This window comes from Sabethes cyaneus, chromosome 2 (genome assembly GCF_943734655.1).
Source record: "Sabethes cyaneus chromosome 2, idSabCyanKW18_F2, whole genome shotgun sequence".
NCBI classification, from domain to species: Eukaryota; Metazoa; Arthropoda; class Insecta; order Diptera; family Culicidae; genus Sabethes; species Sabethes cyaneus.
Genome location: NC_071354.1, coordinates 56,861,659 through 56,885,835, shown reverse-complemented (window position 1 = coordinate 56,885,835; position 24,177 = coordinate 56,861,659). Strand labels below are relative to the sequence as shown.

General features: G+C 40.0%; 2 protein-coding genes across 5 annotated transcripts in view; both read left to right on the top strand.

The window, feature by feature from the left end:
• Window positions 1-24,177, top strand: part of LOC128738214 (uncharacterized) — a 693,074-nt gene that overhangs the window by 49,611 nt on the left and 619,286 nt on the right. The window lies entirely within an intron of this gene.
• On the top strand, window positions 18,406-19,611 carry LOC128735453 (kinesin light chain-like). The gene has a single exon (XM_053829936.1). The coding sequence runs from the start codon at window positions 18,406-18,408 to the stop codon at window positions 19,609-19,611; it is 1,206 nt and encodes a 401-aa protein (XP_053685911.1).

The following is a 24,177-nucleotide window of genomic DNA, read 5'->3' as shown; positions in this document are numbered from 1 at the left end:
TTTCAAAGGCTAGTATTAGTTGCAAAATATGACTCCTGCGTTTAGCTTTGTTAATCATTACAATTCACTCGACTAATCGTTCCAAATTCTTTTTATTTATTTTCAGGTAAGTGGCGCTGAACTATGTATAAATACTCATACCGGCATATTTTGTGAGTTTTGAAGTGAGTTCTTTACATGCATAAGTACAACGTTTTCTACAACTATTTTGCTATTGATTTTGATGTTGAATACCGTTGAAGATAATACCCGTTTTTCTTGAATCACCAGTCTAGGATTATGCTATTGTAAAGTTTTAAAGGGTTGTAAAATATACACGTACGGTCATATGTATATACCTCCAACGGCGGAGTTCATTGTTTTCTTCAATTTTGCGTGATACTTTTTTCGATTTCATAATGTAAACAGGCCAACTTCTTTTGAATACTTGTACCTACTTGGACTTGAACTTTTTAAAATCAAAAAATGTTTCAAGTTGCCACGGATGACGGTAATCTGTATCATCGCGAGAAATCACATCGTTGTCCTATATAAAATTACTGTTGGTGAAAGAAGTAGATCTTATGTTTCCCGCTTTTTTCAACTCCTTTGACACACGTGCTTCATGCATCGAAAAGATTCAATTATCACGGTTTCAATTCATTGAAACTCATTACGGATCCCCTTTCCGTGCAAAAAGAGCAAACACGTCAACAACCTTTCTATAGGCTGCAAACTCCCTTCGCAGTTTAAACTGCACTTCTACTCATACTATCCAATGTCAATTGCTCTGCACTTGGATGCAACCTGCAATGTGCATATCGGTATGGCACTTGATTTGGACGTCGATTCCGTTGAAAAAAAAAAACCGACAATCCACTTGTAATTCAGCAAAAAAAGAAATCCAGCTATTTAAACACTATTCTCCTAGACTTCAAAGCAAACGAATCAGCCCGCCACACTGGCAACCCCCGGCAGCAAAGCATCCGCCACGTTGCGAACCAACCTTAATTGAGTTTTGCGTGTAAATTTGGTTGTTTTTATGTGTTTTCGCAAAACAATTGGCTTTTCCCCGGAGGGGAAAAAACTTCCCGACAGAACGGCACGAAAGCCAAATCCTGCGTACCTACTCCTTTTGTTTCATTGCATTGCAGGGTGCGTAGATATAATGGTGCCGGAGGGAAAATAAGGCCATCATACTGCTCGGGGAAATATTTTTCCTTCCGCGCGTCGTTATCGTGAGCCGCTCCACACCCCTTCGAAAATAGACTGCTCCGGGTACGGGGGTGGGTGCGCGCCGGGCATAGATATGACAAGGGCAAAGAAAAACAATAAATTTTTGCCTCTCGCTGTGAATTACGTGACAAGTCAGAGCCGGCTGCCGAAGCGAAATCCGGATTCCGGTCGGCTCGGTCAGCAGCAGCGTAATCAGCACGGCCGGTGCGATATGGCAGGAAGGCGAGGAAGCATCCCAATCGATAAGTCAGACAACTTGCGTGCCCTGTTTTGTTTCCTTTCCCCGATCTCGATACTGAACCCCGATGAACTTGGCACAAATTACAAAGTAAAATTGTTTGCTCAAAATAATTCGTCCAGTCACTCTCCGAAGGAAGGCCGGAACGCGCGCCTGCTTGGCGTTCGAAATTGTTCTCTGCGGCTCACCGGCAAAGTTTAGGACTTTGGATGCTTGAACTTTTCGTAACTTGATTTAAATTTCAAATCATCGGCCGATAATGTATGGGCGATCTGTAGAGAGGAAAAATTCGGTTTCCCACTGCGGGAAGGTAACAAAATCGAATTAATCATTGTGCGATGACCGCTTTTCCCCCACCTTTCAACGCTACACAGACACATCTACCGGCACCGGGTCGGACGAGGGTCCTTTCGGATTCCTACACGTCAACCAATAACAGGACGGTGCATCCCGATTGGCGAAACGGTTCGAAATCGTTTCCAGACAATCGCCTTTCCGTTCACTCACGGCGCGGTGTCGTCCCGAAACATAACAGAACAGAAACGATACCGGCACCGAACCGGGGAGATGTGTTTGTGCGAGAAAACCCTTCCCCTTTTGCTGCACCCGACGCGTCGTCAGGACAGGACCTCTCGTTGGACCCCTACCCTGCCCTGTTGTTGTCGGCAAGACATATACCCTGGCTCTGGTTTCGCCGTTCGAATTCGGCAAGATTCCAATTTAAGAAAGCGCACCGATGGATTTCTTCCCATTTTGGCTCGATGCTCGATGCTTGATTATGGCCAAGGGGGTTTGCAACAAACATGTGTGTGTGAGTGTGCGCGCTCGACTGTGGCTGTTCCTTATGCTTCTATGCTAGTAGGGTGCCGCAATATTATGTAAGCAACCAGGCCAGGCCGAGCCAAGCCGAGCCAGTCAACCAGCATCAACTTTGGTCTTTTCTTGGTACAGTGTTTTGTTCTTCGCCGTTGTTGTTGTTGTTGTTGTTGTTACTGACTGGATTGCCCCTTTTGGCATTCCGGTGCCCAAGTTTGGTTTGTTGATTGTGTTGCCGCTGCTGCTGCTGCTGCTTTTGTAAGAGAAGCTAGCAGAAAGGTGACCGATTTTGATATATTTTTTGTGCCGATTTGTGCTTATATTGCCCTCGAATCATGTCGGTTTTTTATGCAGAAAGAAGCAAACGAACGCGTTGATTCGGTAAAACATAAACGATTTTCACAGAAAACATTTGGTTGGGATTTGAGTAATGCTGTTTGGAGTCTTGGATCAGAAAATGAAGGGGTAAATATTTTGCAACTGATTGAACTAAATGAAGCATATTAGTCAAGTTTAAGAGTTTTTCGTTGGGCAAATTGTAAATTTTTTCAAACATCTGTTTTAATATGCACTCACTAGTCCGCCCAGCCATAAACAAAACGTGGACATCCGACTTTTAAAAAGAATGTTTTGTTGTGGAAAAATCTAGTAATCATAGGCTGGCGAGTCTATTATAACTTATCACAAAAATACCGTCCGCTAAGATTGAGTACTACGGATTTTCGACAGCAATTGGATTTACAATCAATGTTGAAATTGGACTAGATTTTATAGACTTTTAGGTTAGATTTTGAATCGGACTAGAAATAGAGTTGAAATTGGACTTGAAATCGGATACTAAATTGGATTTGAATTTCGACTAATTTGGGCTTGAAGCTTTAGTATTGAACTGGAAACTGGACTTAAAATGGGATCTGGAATTAGACTTAAATATGGAGTAATTTAAACTGGAAGTTTTACTTGGAATCAGCCATGAAATTGGACTTCAAACAATTGGACTTTTGATACCTAGTTTTTCTTCCTTTTCTGTATCGTTTATTCTGCTTTGGCTCCCTTTTGTTCCCATTACTTTTTTATCACATGCTTTTTTTCTCCCATTTTTCATCCGTTTCTTTCCAGTTTTTTCTGTTTCCTTAGTCCATCTTTCCTGTTTTTCTTTTCTTCTTTTCCTGTCTCATTTTCCCGTTTCGTGTCCCATCTGTCTCCTTTTCTATCTCGTTTGACCTCTTTTTCCCGTTTCCCTCATATCCTCTATCGGTTTTTACTTCCTCACTATACTTCTTCCCTGTTGGTTGCTCTTTCTATCTTTTCCGTCTTCCCTCTCTTGTCAAGTTTACCTCATGTTATTTTACATTTTCTGTCCCGTTTTCCCTTTATTTGTCTCGTTTACCCTTCTCTTCTCTCGCTTTTCCTATTTTTCTGCCCGCAGTTTCCTCTCTCCGTGTTCCGTTCTTCTATTTCTGTTCCCTTTATCGCTCTTTTCAGTCCTGATTTTTCTCTTGTTTTTCACTCGTTCCTTTGTTATCTTCTTTCTGTTTTTCCGTTCTTTCTTTTTCGTTTCCCTTGTGTTCGTTTTCGTCTTTTTCTAGCTCTTTTTATCTCCTTTAATTCACGTTTGCCGTTTTTATCTGTACCGTTTTGCCTCTTTCTGACACCCCGTTTTCTTTCGGTTCTGTAACGTTTATTCTGTTTGTGGCTTTTTTTAGCTTTACTTTCCGGTTTCGCTTTCTTTTATTTCCCATTTTTCGTCCTTTTCTCTCCAGTTTTTCCTTCTTTTTGTGTCCAGTCTTTCTGCTTTTGTAATCTCGTTTGACCTCGTTTTCCCGTTTCCATCATATCCTCTATCGCGTTTTTCCTTTCTCACTGTTCTTCTTTTCTCTTACTATTTGTTTCATTTCTTTCAAATTTCCCTCTTTCACTCTCCCGTTTTTTATCTCTTCTGTCCCGTTTTCTCTATTTGTCTGTTTTTCTTGCTAGTTTTTCGTTTTTGCTTCTAAGAAATAGAGTAGAAATGCTCGTTTTTCGCCGTTTTTAGTCTTGATTTTCCATTTATTTTTCACTGTTCCGTTACGTTTTTCGAATTTTTTCTTCTGCTTTTCCACATTGTTTGACCCGTTTTTCTTCTTCGTTTTAGGCCATTACAAATATTTTGAAAAGTTTTTGTCCCTCCGGTGTTGGGCTACTGAAGGGGGGGGGGGGGTGCAAAAAAAACAAAGAGAATTTTTTAATCGAGCAAAAAAGATATGGATTTTATGCATTTTTATTTTAAGTTTAAACGTGAAAGCCAAATCTATTGCTATTGCTTTTAATATATACGTTGTTAATTTCCATGCAAAAATCTACGAAAAAAGACAAAACGAAAGAAAATTTTTTTGCCCGATTTTCGGAAATTCCGCTGTTTGAATTTCCATTTCTGTTTTATGCTAGAAGCGTTAACTCAACTCGTACACTCATTTTTTTAAGCTTTTCAGGCTGTAGCGCCCACAGACAATTGATTTTATAAAAAAAATTAACTCATATCCTACAAATTATTTTTTTGTCCCCCGATTTCCAAGGGGGGGGGGGGATGGCAAAAACTTTTTAAATGATTTGCAATGGCCTTATTCGTTTTATTTCTGTCCGCTGTTGTTCTATGTTTCGTTCTTCGATTCGCCCTGTTCAGTCTTGATTTTATTCTTCTTGTTCTTCTCTTTTCTGCTTCGTTTTCCCTAGTTTTTCTTCCATTTTTCGTTATTTTATTGTTTTTCCTTACCGTTTTATCCCTTTTCTTATCGGTTTTCAATTTTTTCTCTTTCTGTCTGTCCTCGCCCTTGTTCTGTTTTCAGTTTTTGTTTTGTCTTTTTCGATTATCGTTTTTTATTACATATTTTCAGTCGTATTTTATTCTTCTTTTCTGTCCAGTTTGACTTCTTTTTAACCTGGCTTTCTTTACTATTCGGTCAGGTTTTTTTTCGGTTCTCTTTCATATGAATGTGACAGAAAAGGAGTAAAATCAGGACATGTAGGAAGAACGGAACAGCCGAAACGAAAATACGAAACTTGGGACCGAAAAAAGGCGATTAAAATGAAGAGGGCAAACAGCGCAGAAAAGAGATAAAGTGGAGTAAAATTAGGACTGTAAAGGGCGAGAAATGTGACAGAAATAGAAGAACGGAACTCAGAAAGAGGAACAGCGGACAGAAAAAAGAAATGCGACAGATAAAAGAAGGGGAAACGAGACAAATAGAAGGAAGATGGGACAAAACAAGAAAAAAAATTGATGGAAAAGATTCTATGGGAAAACGGAAGAGGAAAAGAGGAAAGATGGACAAGGCGGAACATATACAGTAATGTTCCGATTTTGTCAGCTCCCGATTTTGTCTACCCCCGATTTTATCAGCTTTTTATCCCGATTTTGTCAGCCAATAAATTTTGTTTAACTTTTGTGCCTTTAGACATTATTTATAAAACTTTTCAGCCTGCTTGAAACTATCCCGATTCACTGGGAAGACTTCTTGAATAAAATGATGCCTTCTTGCGAGTAATTCGCGGTCAAAATTAGGGTATTTTTATAGTAAAAGTTCTATAGTTCCGAAACAAGCAAAGGTAGAGGTGTACTACATTCAGCAATGTTGTGTATTTTTACTATTTGTACAACTTTGTAAAACTGGAAAATGTCATACAACAACTACAAAAAGAGCTAAAATAGAAAAACTGATTTTAACGATTTTACATTTATGAGAAATACGATTTTTCTATCTTTGCTGAAGATATAAAAGGTTATTGTCTTCAGCAAAATTTCTTGTAATAATATGCTGTTAAACTTTGCAAAACACATCAATGTGTGAAACTGAAGTAAAATAAATTTTTTATTGCACTTTTAGGGGGATTAATCAAAATTTGAATTCCGCTGGACGATAGAAATTTTAGTTTTAAGAAACTCTTCCAAAGGTTCCATAAACCTAAAACCAAATTTTCCCGCTCAAAGCTAATGCGCACCAGAAAAGGTTCTGAACCAGTGTGCTGTGCCCGGTTCATTGAGCCTTCGGTTGACCAATTTAGGGTTAAAATTTAATTTTTAGTAAAAGCCTTCGATATTACAAGGTCTTAAGGTTGAATTTTGAAAAACTAATTTCCCGATTTTGTCACCCCAAAATTCAACATCAGGCTGACAAAATCGGAGCATTACTGTAGTATGAGAAACCAACAGGGAAAATAAGAACAGCGAGGGAATGAAATACCGATAGAGGACACGAAGGAATTGGGAGAAAGAAGTCAAACGAGATACAAAAGCAGAAAGACTGGACACAAAACGGGAAATTGGGACAGAACAATAAGGAAAGAAAAACAGGAAAAATTACCAGAGAAAAAGAAAAAAACGAAGTATCAACAAGAGGCAAAACGCAACAGATACAGACGACAAATGAGAAGGAAAGGAGAGAACAAGAGTTAGAAAAAGCCGAAAGTTGGAAACGAAAATGACGGAAAATGAGAAAGAAAATAGCAAAAAAAGGTGAAAAAAAAAGTGAAACAGGATTAAAAATTAGAACAAAAACGGAGCAGGAAACGAAGAATAATGGAGGAAATACGGAACAGGAAAAAAGAAAAACGATGGAAAAGGGGAAAAAACGGAAGGGTAAAAAAGAAAAGTGAGAGTGAAAACCAAGAAAACAGCACAGAAAAGTAGAAAACGGAATAAAAAGTGGAAAAAACGGCATGGAGTGTATCCTCGCCCAAGCACGCCAGTGTATGCTCTCAATTAATTTGAGAAGTTTTTCAAAATTAATCCACCGGCACAAACTCTCATAGTTTATTGCCATCCGCATTTGACTGATTTTGTAGATTTGACTGCATTCCGTCAGCTCATAGGAAAAGTTTTAAATTGAATATTTCGCAAACAATGAATTGGTCACATTTTTACTCAAGAACTGTACTGCAATGAAGTTAACCATCTTCGAAAATTTAACTCTTAGCCGCAAATTAATTTTTTTGTATCAGTACTCACAAATAATCAATCAGCAAAATGTACAAAATACTAAACATTCCCCGCAGCTGGTCCGCGACAAAACTTTTTCAAACTGATGCCGTAAACCGCGCGATAAATTCCAGTCATGACCCTTTTTTCCGAGCAATCTTTCGCTGTTCGACATCATCTGCCGCTCGTTTCCGCATCCCAGCCCAGCCGGTTCGTTCAATCACCACAATTTCATCCGACTCGACACGACAGGCAGGACCAACACGACAGCTCGAGCCTTCTTCATCAACGGTGCGGTGCGGTGGTGCCGGTTATGAGCCTTCTAAATTTTCATAAAACACCTCTTCATTTTCTCGTTTCACTTCGCCTCTAGATAGATAAGAGTGAAAGTGGGCACCATCTGCTCATGACCGAATATCGTAAAAACTTTTCCTTAATAACCCTAATGAAAACATTAAGCCTCTAATTAAACTTATACACTAACACATGCCTTTCAAAAAAGCTGGCAAAAGAGTTGGCGGATGTTCGGGGTTCGGGTTTTGAAATCGTATCACAATCGCTTAAACCACCAGCAGACTGACCGTTACCGGATGGCCGGCCACATACTTGCATTTTGCACACACAAACACACGTACACACTGCCGCCGCCACATACAAACATACTCACACCGACATGGCAGACGGTCATCACACCGACCAACCAACCGACGGACGACGTGTTAGATCGTACAAAATTTGGAATATTTATCCTTTTTTGGCTAGCCATCGCAAGCAACCTTCGCTTAGTTGAGCAGAGCCAAAGCTAAGCCTTCTGCTTGCTTGGAAAATAACCGTCCGATGGCAAAGAGCATGACAAGATAACCTCACTCTTTCGGCACCAAATCCCCTCGTGCCCCACCAGTCATTCGTCTCAGGGGAAGTGGACGAACTGCAAAATTGCACAAGCAAAAAAAAAACTGCGGGTCCTACAAAAGCGAACCGTACTGTGGCACAAAATTATGAATATATTTTCCCCTGCTTGGGCAGTTATAATAAAGAGTAGGAATAAATTGGGTGCTTTGTACGTATGAAACCGCTTTTTCTACCGAATTGCTACCGCCTCTGTTTCAACGACGATCGCTTTTCTCGGAAAACCGGTTGCCGGCCGTGTGTGGCTATCAGCCGAGACATACCTGAGCCTGAGCCGATTTTTTTAACTAAAAACTTGAGTTAGGCGAAGGATGCTGATTTTGGAAATGGTCCAGCGAAGACGACGACGACGACGACGACGACGGATGGCCACATGTGACCGTCATCCCCGTCCGGAGCTGTTGAGAGGTGGTCGTCAGGTTTAGGTTCTAGTTTTTTTTCTCTCTCTCTGTAGGTCGAGCATAATTGTTGCTGCTTGTGAAGCTCTGAGAACGAACGGACTGAATAATTAACCGGTACAACTCGGGTCGGGTGAGCATGGGGGCAGGCAGGCAAGCAGGCAGGAAGGAAACAATTTTTAGCTAATGCGTCTAGGCGATGCCCCGGGCATCGGTCACCTTTCGGGTAAGTTGGTGTGATCCGGTTTTTTTTTCAGTGGAATGATTGCCGGATCGGTGAGGAAGCGAAACTCGATCTTCGCTGAAATCATTCTGGGAAGAAAAGTAATCCGAAAAAGATGCCCGGTGACAGATGGTCTAATTTTTGTTTTCTTTAATCATAGAAAAAAAAAACGGAATTTTTTCGATGTCAAAGGGTGAAACTTCAACATAGCTTAAACGAGCCCACTCAAGACTGGATGATAGAAACTCTCCGGCAGGCAAATACAAATATAAATCTAATGGCTCTATTTTTCGTGTTTTTGGCAGTCTGCGTACTTGTGATGCATAATTTATGCTGTTTGTTGCGAAGCTAACCAGAATAACATTTAGAAAATTGGCAGCTGGCCAAGATTATTTATGGTATGTTAAAGTTTGTCTTCATTGGGTGAGAAAACAATCTTACTTATCGAGCCCACAGTAGACACTTCTTTAGCGAGTTTAGCGAGTCTTTTAATAGATAATTGATTTTAAAGAAAAATACTTACCAGTTGAGCAACCAATACGGCCAACACTGAAGGAGTAAGTCGTATTACCTTTAAGCAAAAATTTAATACATTTTACGCCGTATCACAACCTGTATTTCTGTTATATCAAATATATAGTAGCAAAGATATTACTCGAAGACGAAATCTATTTTATTAGTTTTCAAGTATAATGATAGGTGTTATCTTTTGAGTACTGCTCAATACCACTCTAAAAATTAATATTGGAGATCAATGTCAACGAATTTGGTGTGGAAACTAACCAAAACTAAAAATGCCAGTTCCATCTCGAGGTGTTGTCGAGGGTGAAAACAGCTATCTGAATTCTAAATGTACCTTCTGTAATCTACCTTGTGTTGTTACTGAAAATCATATTCACTGTCGTTGAAATGGAAATCAGATAGGAAGATGTTTTACTTTTCGAATTCTATTCTATTCAGCAATATTAGATGCAGAAATTTTTATGCATGCCTATATACGAAAGTCAGACGATTATCCCGTCTAAATCGGCTCATAAACTCAGTGCAAATTAAAGTCCATTTTTACGCTGCTTTTTGACGCAAATTCCCGCACTCTGTTTCACGCGAATTTCAGAATTACCACATAAACTTACGTGGTAACATCGTTACAGAAGAATCGGAAATGTGCTGCAATCCTGCAATCCATCTGGTTTTTCACAAGGAAGCAATATACGCCCTGTATTTTTCACACTATAAATCACTTCTACCACCAAGTGCACTTTTTGGGCCCCACCCAGTGTGAACTGGGAGTGCGCCATAAATACTTAAGATAGAGCAATACTTAGTTCAGCAATCTTATAGATGATAATTAGCTTAATAAATGCCCCATACATAACATTTTCGAATTTTTTATTTTGCCAGGACAACCCTGCCTGCGTGTAATAACTGTTCTCGGCCGTCTGAAAGTAAGTGGTACACAATCAATTTGCTAACAATCAGGTGCCCTCAATTGTAATGCCGACATATTACACCGCAAACTGAACCCGGTTACTTTCTACTACTCTATTTTAGGTCACACATTGTAGCTGGTTGATTCCATTTGTGATCAAGAAGTAAATCTTAACTGTTTAGTATTCATCTTCGATATTGCTGATGAGTTCCGGCATCGCCACTCTACTGTGTTTTAGGACGCACAATACTTGTGTCTGGTTTCATAGTTTGGTTTCCATTTATAGCACAAAAAGTTCATACGCTATGTCCTTTGGATGCTACCATGATGCAACTTGCCGAATTTACCTCCATACGATACACGTTGCGAATTGTTGGGACTCCAAACATTTGAAGATAGCCGTATTTCAGCCTAAGTTTTGTTTGATGCTAAACTTTTGATCGGACAAATGGACCGTTCAAGTATTCTGAATACATGCATAGTTAATTAAAGCCAGTTCAATTCGACACTGTCTGCGAATCGCAAATTCTGTTCTGTGCTATCTTATCTGCTCCATCAGCTGTGAAGAAAGACAGATAGCTTTTTCTTTTTTTACTCCCTTGTAGTATTCCTTGTACGAACATGTATTCTCAGTAGCTAGGCGTTGTACCCATGGAATGGAATAAATTACCTTCATCCGGGGCGAGATTGTGCCAAAAATGCATATATTTTTGTTCTTTAGCTCAGTATACACACAATTTTGGAACTAAGTTGATTTCAAACCTGTCAATATATATTAAATTGTTCAATTAACAACTACCGTAAAGATGGTTTAGTTACAATGAAACCTAATTTTACTGGAAGTGCATGAACTTTGGCACAATCTCACCCCTTCTAGGGAGTGACATTGTGCCAACAACATAAAGTTAGGCTAAAAACCTAAACAGTGAACATTACCATGTTTGCAAACAATATACATAAATATCAGTATAAAGTAGTTCATGTGGGGCCGTCCATGAACTGAATGGACATAAACAGGGGCAGGGGGTCGGCCAAAAACAACGCATCATACAAAAAGTATGAACGAAAATAACCCGGAGAGTTCTGAAATAACTAAAAATGAGTACGCAGTCAATGGACAGCTTTTATATAGCCTTTATTCTAGGGTTAACAAGGGGGAGATATATGAAGGGGTGTATCCTAAGGGGGCATACCTATTTGATCATTTAACAAAAGTAACCATTACTTCGTTCGAGAACCCGCGGCCGCAGAACATGTGGTCCATACCATCCCCCCCCCTCCCCTCTCCTTAAAACTGGCAGTTTATACACGGTATAATATAATCGTCTTATATTAGAGTGTTTATTCAAAGTATCTGAAATTTCCAGAGAAAAAGTAAAAATTAGTATAAATTATTTAGCAGACCTGTGATGCTGTTTGCTCCAAAATGGATGATACAATCTAATCTATCAAAATATTGCGCTCAATAGTAAGGAATGTGAGTGTACTGGTGTATACTGACGTATTTTTGTTGTGTATGTGAAATCCACAAATTGGATCGATCATTATGGCTTGGCACAATCTCACCCCCGTGAAGCTCGAAAAGTACAAAGTTTCGAAAAATATTATTTTCGTAATCAAAACTTATCCAACGCATAATAACCTTTCACTACATTATAAATGATTAGTTTATATACCTTAAAGATAGCAAGTTGATACGATTTCTTGTTTGGGTTGGTTTATGCGGGACATTTTTTACAAGCGTTATTTCCGCGTAGTTTTAATCGCAAACTTTGAAACCCTGTTTAGGCTAAATAGTTTGCTAATATTATCTGTGTTTCATTCTAAGTAATGAATAAATATGTTATGTTCATCATTATTTTGAATTTAGGTCACTAGTTTCTATAGATATAATAAATTTTCACAAATAACATTTTAGGTTTTTGGCACAATCTCACCCCGGATGGCGGTACTTCAAAGAAAATTTCAAATTAGTTTTCCAACACAGGAAAATTCAAATAAATCTTCATCAAGTATATGTTCGTCCCCACTGACAACGATTAAAAAGCACACTCGTCCATTTGAAGCTATTCAGTTCTGTTTCGTCCCATCCGAACGTGTTCTGTCTTGTAGGTTTCGTTGTTCTTGCATCCATCTATGAATGAACATTGATCCACAGTATGCATATGGCGTTTGGATTTGGCAAGTTAAAAAATCCTATAGAAAATAACTTCAAATTAACGATATATTTACAAATTAACGAGCATTTGTCATGACTTTTACCTGCCGCTTCCTTAGAAATGAATCCCAGCGGTCGATTTGCTCTGCGGACGATTGAAGGGTTGTCAAGGATGAAGTCTTACTTCAGACACTGACGATCTGACATGACACATAGAAGAAAATTCTTCAAAAACTATCGTCCTACATATTTTGCTTGCACACTAGCGCTCTCTGGTATGCATGTTGTGGAGTAGCTTGCATTTGTAGGGTTTTGTACTGTAGGTTTTTTACATTTGCAGGGTTTTATACAGTAGGTTTTTTACATTTGTATGGTTTTATACTAGAACCTCGAAGGAACACTCAAGCGCCGCGTTGTGAGCATGTTGCGAAACATGATTTTTTTGAAAAATAAGTGGATTTTGAATGGACGATGGAATTAACGCGAGTGTCTCGTCTGTTTGTTTGTGCTTCAGGTTTAGCAGAATATCAAGCTCTGTCACACGATTTAAGAAGCGCAACATTGTCAATGGAATAATCGTATAGGATTGGGTGAAACGTCATCCACATTGCATTGGAACACTGTTCTACTAAGTTTATTGTGATGGCACTAGTCTACTAGTCTACCAGTAAGTGTTCAGCATAACTTGAAAATGATAGCAGTTCTCGATCGAGTAAACTGAAACATACACTTTAAGATCATCTGCATAAACGAGCTTGCAGCCAACTTCCAACCAAGCTGCCACATTGTTGAAGAACAATGTGAACAGAAGAAGGCCGAAGAAATATCTTTAGATCATCATTGTACAGTAGCTGGCAGCCCAGAGGGATTACAGAACACATGCCTTTAAAAAATATAATTAATAGTAATGGTCATAGGTTACTTCCTTGTGGCATTGTGGATTGATTGCAAAAGCAGCACGACTCAGCCGAGCCTAATTTAACTGATACTTATCGATTTGTTAGGTAAGTGTAAAGCCAGCAGACGAAGCCATTAGAAGCTCCTACACGGTTCAGTTTCGGAAGCAGAATTTAGTGATCAATGCAGTCAAAAGCAGCTTTGAGATCTGTATATATTGTGTCTACTTGCGCTTCTTGTTTTTGTTGGTTACACACATGCTACTTGGTACCAAGTATTTTTTTTATTTTTTTTATTTTATTATGCTGTGAAAGATTGTTGCCAACCAGTAGTCAGTTTGGCACGAAACCCGTTTATTTTGAAAAAGAAGCTCTAAAGTGACCATCAGAGAATAGGTTCAAAAATAATTCTTTTTCATACATAGAAAACCTCTCACTGCAAGCCATTTTTCAATGTCATCAAAGTTTTTCAACGGGTCTGAAATTTGCATTCAAAGAATCGCACTCATTTCACTGCGTGAATATCAGTCAACAATCATCGGCCGGCGCACAGCGCCGAGAATGACTCTCGGTGTAGTTCAACCTCGCAGCCAGCCACTGCACTACAGTCAGTAACTGCAATCACCGTGAACAATCCTCTCTTCAAGCAGACGGAACAATTAAAACTTCGAAACCATTAAGTTCGAATTAATATAACAGGCCGCAACCTATTCAGAAAGCGCAAGTACGTGTGAATGAAACCACTAAAATATGGGAACCGCCACCGCCGAACCCTGATCGTCGTCACCCGTCCCCGGTCCGGTCTGGCGCGCGTTTTCCAGATTCTGCACGTTGCGTTGGAAGCTGGGGCCGGTCGCTAGCAGAAGTGAAATCATCATTTCCGTCTCAACGTTTAGTCCGCGGTTCGGTGGACAATCGACCGGGGTTTTTTCCCTCCGGTTCCCATAAAGCTGCAAAACCTTCATCGTTGCATTCATTTACTCCTCTCGCAGCAGCCGCAGCCTCATCACGTCGCGGGTGGGAGGCCTCTTGTCGCCAAGAACATAATGTGGATTCATTTGGCCATCCGCTGGGTGCGCGTTTTGCCTGGCAGCGGACGCACTGAGGAAAGACGCCAAAATTACAATACGAAACAACAGGCGGGAATGAGTTGCTGCTGCTGGGCAGCAGCGGCAGTAGCAGTGGCAATAACATAACACTTTTCCTCTGCATTGTTTGCCGCGTGGGGCTGTGGAAGTTAGTCAGTAAGCCAGCTTGCCGAAGGCAACCACTCAGCAGCAGCAGCAGAAGCAGAGTGGCAATTCGGTGAAGCGGTCAGCATTAACATATATTTTCAATATGTTTTCATGTAAATTTGATTAACTTATTTACATAGATTATTTTCGACGTAACTGCGTGGCGAAGTGAATATCGTGGACTACCCCCTGGGGCGTCTCGTTTAGAGTTGAAGGACAAAAACCTCGCTTCGCTACGTTGCGGTGTGGCGAATCGAAGCCAGAGGTCACACGAAAAGAGGAAAATGCTATCGCGATCTTTCCCCAGTGCAACCTGGTCTTCGCCCTGATATGCAACCATGCGTAAAATGACAATTCTAAGATTTGCAGTGTGCCTTTGGCCTCAGACCAACCAACAGTAATCATTTGATGACGCGACATCTAATTAGAGTTCGCCCGCTTTGCAGACCAATCTGTGTCGGTGCGTGTGTTGACGTGCGGAAAATTAAACGATTTTTAATTAACCTCGTTGATTTATTGCTTCGATCAAATCTTTCACGCACCGGATACTGCAAATGCAGGATTTTACTGCAACAAATTACACCCACAATTGCATGAGTGAACAGGGCCGTCCGCCAGTCAGCTTCGACTAATCATTCTAGGCTAGACTAGACGAGCCGGTCTTGTCTGGATTTCATTGGCGGTTCGGCAAATCGGCTGGAGTCAGCGGAATCGCGGTCGCGCGGTTGTCAATGCGGTTCTGCGAAATGTTACTCTTTATAGTCCAAAGGCATCTAAGACTGTATGGGAACTGGAGAAGGCGTGTTGGTGGAAGCAGGAAGAACGGACCTCTTTTTTGGTGACGTCTACGTCGTCGGCATATTCTCGCTGACTGAGCAAAAACGGGTCAACATTAGACTCCGACAGTTCGGCAGGGAAGAACTGATGAAGGTCTGTGGCATATAGAACCACATACTGGCTGGTTGGCTGGCTGGCTGGCGGGTTTGACTTGCTAGCTCTGCTGATGTCGGGGTAGCTAACGAACACCACCACGAGGACGGTGTTACGTGCCTTCAGCTCGTGCACGCTCGATTGTTGATGAAGGTGGTGCGCGGTTAGGAAAATGAGCGCAATGTCGCGCGAGTCAACTTTTCGCATCAACGGTTTTAATTTATGTCGTTGCGATAATATGTATTGTTTTAGCAGTTCCTTTTTTATGCCGGCCGCTTTTGTTACGCGCCAGTAGGCAGTGTGGGCTATAGCAGCGAACCGGGAAGGAAGAGAAGCCGGCAAAAACGGGTGCGGGTGCGAGTCCCGTGTATGTGTGTGACCTCGGGTGCTGCGGGTGCCGGCGTTGTTGGATTGGATCGTGCCGACAAAGTTGCTCGTTGCTCGAGCTGCTCTGCATTGACGGATGCGGCGGCGGCGGCGGCGGCGAGACGTTGCCCCTTGTCGAGTTCTAAGCCTCTGCGCGGTTCCGGCTGACGGCGGACGGACGGACGGACGACGCGTTGGTGCGGCAGTCGCGTTAGCTGGGTGGTGTGAAAGTTGGTTGTTTTGTGGAAAAGTCAATTATCGGAAGGGCGAGCAGTATCAGTGCGCAATTCCATCGGAGGTCGAAGGCATTGGTAATTAGAATAATTTGCGACAATTTAGTAGGTAGTTGGTAATGTTCGGAGGCAGTAAACAGTGGGCAACGTTAAATCGTGATGATTGCTATCATGCAGAGACCGCTATTAATTTTGCTCTTATGAAAATTAGATGCTTGCTTTACAATAGTGTTTTTTTTTGTCAAAATGAAATGAGCATTTTGATCTTTTAGGAACACTACATCTAAATGTTGACAACATGTACAAATCTGACTTATTGCGACTCATTAGTCATGAGTGATGACTGACGAGCCAAAAAATGCAAACTATAAACATTAGACTTATAGTCGATAACAAAAATTTTGAGTAGGCAATATCGTTATAAAGTAAACAATACGCATTGGTGGTCTAAAACAAATAACACCAGAGATTGACGATCATACTTGTTGACTAGCACTTTTATTCTAGTTTCTATGAAATCAAAAAAAAATGTTATCATTTCACTGGAGTTTATTTTGATGATTCTGTTGATTTGGTGAACTGTTTAATCATGACCCGAATGGTTCCGAAAAACTTTGTTTTTTTCTCTTTAGATTGAAGTTTTCAAATATTGTGCTGATATGTTTTTTACCAAATTGCCGACATTTGACGTAGGATTTTTTTCTGATTCGATTTGAACCCAATTCAAGCTTGGATCGATCCGCAGATCCTCCTGCTTGGGTAAAGGGGAATGTTATACAAACTTAGTAAGCGTTGCTGCAATGACCCCGCCTTACCCAATTTCCCGCTCTTTACGTTTCACGTCTAGTCTTGTCTTGGAGACACGATCGACAGCTTTGTTTTTCATTACTTTCTTCTACCGTTCAATCCGTCGCTTGTGAAAACTATCGTAAAAAATCCGTTTGGAATATTTGCAACGACCGTTCCACAGTGGCACCATTCTGAAAAAAGACGGTCAAAAGTCTTTTCTCGCTTTGCTTGACGTTTTTGAGTTTGGTGTCTTCGAAGAAGTTTCTTAAAATGTCATTTAACGTCTTTTGATTTTTTCATACAATCAGATATTAAGGGGATGTCACACTTGTAAAAATTAACTTTTTGTAGGAACTAGATAGCAGGTTCATGTATTCAGCAAACTTGTAGAACTATAAATTTCATTAAACTTTGCCGAATATACTAAGGATCTACGTCTTATGGTTTGCGATATATAATGAGCTTTCTGTCGTGACTCGCTTAAAATCAGTTTTTTAACTTTTTTTATTTACAAAATCTTATCTCATTGCTTTCACTTTCGTATCTTCGTGCAACGTAAGAACTATTGAACTATTAATGTAATGTATATACTGGACACTATCACTTGTTGTTCTTACAAAATAAAATAAGCATTTACTTATTCGCCAACCGGTTTCGGGTAGATGTTACCCATCATCGGGGCTAGGTCCAACTGGTTTTGATAAGAGAGTAGTTACAACTCAAGCTTTGTTAGATGAAAGAGCGGCGATACTATCGGAGCATCGTCTTCATTCATCAAACATTGCTCAGCTGTGGTGATATGCAGCGACTCCCAAGCGTTCAAATGCGATGACTTCCTCACTGGTTTTATTAGTTTAGCACTGTTCCAGTTTATTTTATGTTGATGATTGGCAGCATGCATCGCGACACTAGATTCAGTTGCATTCTTATGCTCTTTCACACGTTGTTTAAATTTGCGGCGAGCACCAAAAGCGAAGGCTGTCCACAGACGGTCTTACCCGTTAGAGGGTTAATTTTCATTTTCAATTTGCATTATAAGTTGGACACACCTTTCCATAAGTGATGTTTTATCGCAGGCGTTCGTCTAAGTACATGCACGAGTAGTTGAATTAATCGAATAGTTCAAAGGAAATAATATGAATGCGAATAATCCCCGAATAATGGCCGCTAATCGTTCATAATCGTTCGATTAATCGAATTAATGAAAAAAGTATTCGACTATTTCTAATCGAATACCACTAGTACGAATAATTCAATAAATCGATTAGTGGAGACAACGCTCGCCGATTAATCGGTAATCGAATAATTGAAAATTTCGGACATCACTAGGTACTCCACGTTAAACGAATCAGGTAAAGTTCACTCCATATTAGAATTTGACTTGGCCATTTTATTTGCCTTACCTAGCTCTGATTCAGCTTACCTAGCATTGATCGACCTATACTGAGTACACCTGAAGTAGCAAATAACTTGCTAGGTAAGCATTGTTAATTAAAACTACCTACCCTTTCTATACAGTATAAATTCTAACGCGCCGACAAATTGACATCAGTTTATTAGTAACTATTGTTTGAACAGCAAGTACAAGTACATTTATACTTTCATTCATCGACATCATGAATAACAACTTGGAGCGAAAATCGGAAAATGGCGAGCTAATGATGAGGTTTCTGGCGCAATTTCAGAACTTTGAAACAAAGAAACGCCAGTTACAATGCCAAAATCAACAGCTCACCGAAGAGAATCTTCTGTTACGCAATGCATTACAAGGCATTCAACAACAGATTTTTGCAGCGGAGTCGACCATTTTGCAGCTGCAACATGAAAAACAATATGTGAAAAAACCAACAATTTCCGCTATCTCACCGGATAAAATTCAACAACAGGTGCTCAAATATGTGTCCCAAGATCGCCACGAAATGGCCATGCTTCTATGCACGGACGCTGTGGATGAACTGGAGAGAACTTTTGGACATGATCATCCTGATGTTGGGACCATATTGAGCACCTTAGCGCAAATCTACCGCGATCAGTGCAACTACAAGGAGGCTAGACGTCTATTACACGACGTGCTAGCTATCAGAGAGAAAACTCTTGGAGTTCATCCTGATGTCGTCGCAACTTTACACAACCTCACTACACTGTACGATAACTGTGGCAATTCCCAGCAAGCAGAGATATTCTGTTCGAAAGCCTTGGATATGCAAGTTCGTTTGGTGGGTGAAAGTCATCCGGACGTAGCCAAGAACCTTCACGTGTTGGCATTCCTGTGCCAAAGTCAGCAGAAATTTGGAAAGGCAGGCTTTTACTACGAACGAGCGTTGCAGATTTATGAAACAGTTTTAGGACCAGATGACCCAAATACGGACGCTACTAGGAACAATTTGGCTATATGTTACGTAACCCAAGGCAAGTTCAACGATGCAGAGGTACTGTACAAAACCGTGTTGACGAGGGTACATGAGCTGAAATTCGGTCCTATCACTGTGGACAACAAGACAATATGGCAGATGGCAGAGCAACGCGAGGTCGACAAGGGTTTGAGTCGTGATAATACGCCATACAGTCTTTATGGAAGCTGGCACCGCATCGACATGGTAAACTCATCCACGGTTCAGGAGACTTTGAGGAAACTTGCCACCTTGTACCGTAAACAAGGGAAACATGCGGCTGCCAGCACACTAGAGAATTGCGCTGCACGAATGGCATTAGCCGACCAAGTCCCACCTGCAAAGGAAACAAGAAAAATAAAAAGAAGCAGCAAAGCGAAGAAAACCTATAAATTACCAGTAATTAATAGGTTGAGGCGTGGTGCATTATAAATAAATACTTATTTTAAATATCATTTTAAATTTCTTGCGCTTAGGGAAAGAAAGAATTCAAATTTTTTAATGAATAGTTATTTAGTTGAATAGTTAGTTATGAATAGGCATTCCGAAAAAAATCGGCCTTTCGTAACTCGGCCATTCGTGATTCGGCCTTTCGCGATCGTGATTGGAGTCGATAAGGGGTATTCAGGACATTGTAAAGGCGACCACTTAACAGCTTTGTCCCAATTAGCTCTGTTTCAAGTCAAATTGGCAGTAGAATATGTTCGGTAGGACTTTCTGCTCGATTGAACTAGCCTCCATTTTGTTTATTTAGAGTCGAACATGTTGATACGTGTTTGCAGGATAAACAGATTGCTATACTCTTTCAGTTACTCGTTATTTTTTGTGCCTTCTGCCAGGATTTGGCTGAGGTCGATGATAGCCTATCTCGCCACTCGTATCCTTTTGCTGCCAAACTAATGAATTAAAAAATTTGCATGAATGCACTAAAGCAGATAGTAGTATATAGTAAACCCTCTACCTGTAACCCTTGACCCTCGGATAAAATTTCGGTATTTATTAGCTTATACTATTTCTGAGGATATATGACATGAAACAAATATCGTATGTTGCTTCATTTGCTTAATAAACTGATTTCAAGCAAAAATTTTATCATTTTTACAAGTAGTTTTTTCCGTTAATAGACACCTACTGGCAGCTATAATTAGCACCGCTTGAACCGCCATAGAATAGAGTAGAAGTGTGCCAAAAATCTCGGGCGGGTCTGCTCGGGCACATTGGATTTTCCACCAATCGGTTTGGTTGTTTCAATTATGAAATACTCATATATTTGAGGATTTTCCAGGTGTTTGCGCAAAATATATTCGCGACGTTGCTTTTCGGGTTACGCCATTTTTTCCAATTTTCGAAAAACTGATCGCGATAAAAATAGAGTGTACACAATACACTTTAAACTACTTCTACTCAAGTTTTCAACAGAAAATACCCAATAGGTGATTTTCTACAGCGTTTCTTCCGTGGTGCAATTTGATGTGGGACACCCTTTATTGCGTTGAGCAAATGCGGCACTCACAATTATTTTGAATAATATGGAAGCAGCAAATAAACTAGTAATGCCACAAACAAACTAGTAAAGCACTAGTAATGCTATAAAGTGAGGAAATAGTAAACTTTTAAATAATATAATCTTGGAATCCATAGTAGGGAAAAAGCAAATCAGGTTTATATATGTAAAGGTAAATATATTTGTCGAAGAGGAAATTATCTTGAATGGTTAGTTTTAGGCTTTTAGCTTGTTCCTTAAATTCGATGAGTTTGTCGTTAAATATTAAAGTGGGTTTCGTTGTTTGATTTTCTCTGCCGCTACAGAGAATAGCATCTGTGTTTTAAGTCTGATTATAAGTCTTCATTAATTTCGCGGAGGTCTAAGTTGCAGAAAGTCCTGAGCAAGCGAAATATAATGAACTTCTGCAAACAAATATACAATACTGGAGTACACTAGGCAAATCGTTAATGTGATTGAAAAACAAAATAGGGCCAAGACTAGAGCGTTGTGGTACTCCCGAAGACATAGAAACGAATGAATGACGAATATTGTCCGTTCAAAACAGTTTACGTTCGAACTTTTAAATTCAAATATCGCAGAAAACTTTTAACATTACCGTTTTGGACTGTGTTTTATTCGGTAACCCGATTAATGGATAGGCTCAATATAATTGTTATGTCAACGTATTGACATATTTGTAGTTTCAACAAGCATTTAAAATCTTGGGATAGAAAACTCAAAATGGACGGAAAACTCGGACGTATATTGTCGATGGAATCATAGAAGGATTACTTTTTTATTGGAGGAATATTGGATTAGGCTAGAATGAAGGAATTGGAGATATGAGTCTTTATTATAAGCTCACATAACCTTTAATAAAGCATCAGTTCCTAACAATCTTTGAACAAACAAATTCGAGTAGGCCCTCTAATCCCTGTACAGTTATGCAACCCCAGTGAATATCCGGATGCAGGCTGTCACTGGTTCGTTGTACCCAAACGTGGTTCGATGGAATTCTGTGTGCAATAAATCCTTAGTTCGCAGAGATCTCTACAATGGTCGAAATTCTGTTTAGAAAGCAGCGTCGGCGAGCCAATGTCGTTGTTTAAAGTTTTGGCATAAAGCGTTGCTGCCGAACTTTTCGGCCCTGGTCCAGTGAGTTCAAACCAAGCAGATGACGACGTTTATGATGAGAAGAAAAATTCTCTGAGTCTCTCCGAGGCAAATCTCTAAGGGCAATTCCGATAAATTGTCGTTGGATGCGTGCAATTCTTAGAACCCAGATGAGCTGGTGTGGTTACCAAGCAAAGAACGGACTAATGCACACTAGACAGATTTCAAACAGTAACAATCACTAAAATCTCTTTCGATTTCAGCAGTAAATAATAGCTGTATCCCGACAGCTTTGGAAAGATTAGCAGAACGATGAGCGTTAAACATAAGTTTATGGTCGAGTAAGACGCCGAGTTCGCTAACTTGCTCTGCCCTCCGGAGAGTTTTTCCATTAATATTGTAGTCAAAGCTGATAGAACTCTGGGAGCGATGAAACGTAATTACCTTACATTTTGCTGTGCTCACTATCAAGTAGTTGAACTTGCACCAGTTGACCAACCTCGTGTTTTAGTCTTTTGACCTTGAAATGCAGGGACGGTAAGGGAAAGTTACTTTCCCTATATAATGAAGTTACTTTCCCTTACCGTCCCTTCGTCAATTGTAGAACCATCGTTTCAAAAAAATATTGCACCAGTTGACAAAGGTATCTAACAATTCTCGGAGCCGACGACAATCGTCGATGGAACGCACAGTGAGTAACAATTAAAGCTCGTCGGCGTAGATAAGTGCGCATCCGGCTTCTAGTACTACATCGTTGAACAATAATATGAACAGAAAGGGGCCCATAATGCTCCCTTAAGGAACACCACAGCAGACTAGACGGCAATCACCACTCTTATGAACGGGAAATATAAAGGAGCGTTTCCAAATACTAGGAAACTTTCCTTGTGCAAAGGACTTGTTGAAAATGTATACTCTAGATATTCTAGAAATAAAGCAATGAATACCGAATTGTGGAAGCAATTACTGTTTACTTCGAAGCTTTGAGAGATGAAAAAGAACACAAAGATTTTGTTGTTGTATAATAGCTTGTTAAAAGATTGTAGAGCGGATATTTACCGTATAACTATTGAATAAAAATATTATTCACAGGTATAATATTTGTAGCAGAAATGGTATTAGAATAGTAATTATTTAGGCTGTTTTAAGTTCATTAAAACAGCTTTCTCCTCAAAGTCGGTTAATGAGCCTAATGACAGATATTGCAACTAAATGATACACCTCTAATAAGCGAAGTCAATCCATCTTCGAATCAAATCGATTTTATAGCCGCTGAAAGGTTGTCTACGTAATAACAAAATGCTCACAATATTGCAACTGGCAAAGCATTAACAGTTTAATGGCTAGTTTAAGGTGTTCGAGGCTGAATCGAGTAAAAGATGGAGATGGAGTGTAAGCTTAATAAAAGCTTATTTAGTGACTAGTCGGACTGTTTTAAGGTTTTTAGAGGGATGTTTAATTACAAGTTCTAATTATTGTATGTTTTTGTTAATTATCAATTGCTTACTGTAGGGAATCAGTTTAATAGTTTTTGGATTAAAGGTCGATTACTTTTTCTGCTCCAGTTAAACCGCATTCAATGTGTTCATTAAAAAATCTTTCAATGAAATTTCACTGAAAACACTTTTGACTATAAAAAAATGATCACATCATTTGGTATCAAATAATATGAGCCTCTTAAAGCGAACATTTCGACTCAATCTGCCGTAGCAAACCACACTGCAAGTCATGCTGCACAGCGCAGCAGCCACCTGTCACAACCAATTGATTGACGGTGGATTCAACAGTTTGAATCGAACCCCGGGTTTTTCGCAAGCCACACTGCGGCAGAAGCGACACTGCACACACACCGCTAGCTTTAAATCAATACCGCAAATTGATACATAATTCATAACACCGGCCGAGTGCTTTCTACTTTACGGCCGTGATTAAATTATAAACCAATCACCGCCACGGATGACCGATTCTTGGTCGCAGGGAATAGGCCACCGAAAAAAAACACGAGAAGACAACCGTCGCAATTTCATTCCCCGCTTGCTTGCCTGCTTGTTGCTCTATCCTGCCACCACAATTGGTGCATCAATATTCAGTGCAAAAGTTACGCTTTTGTGAATTGCCATGCAGGTGTGATGCCAGTGGTAGGTAGTGAGTGGCACTGGCGTCATTGACAATGATGATGGCCAGAGGATTAAGTTTTCCCGAAAAATCAATTTTAACGAAAGCAATGAATGGGCAAAAGCAGAAATAAAAAGAACTGTGCAACACAAAGGATTAAGGCCGAAGCTTTTTTTCGCAATACTACAGAGCTTGTGGGGTGGTAAAATAAAAAGTTACTTTATTTTGTTCAACTACCGTGACGAATTCATTTTCTTCGAATACTAACTCAAACTTGAGAAATT

Bases quoted from the DNA above. Each gene is read 5' to 3' on its own strand.
- LOC128735453 (XM_053829936.1), top strand. From the start codon at position 18,406: ATGAATAACAACTTGGAGCGAAAATCGGAAAATGGCGAGCTAATGATG.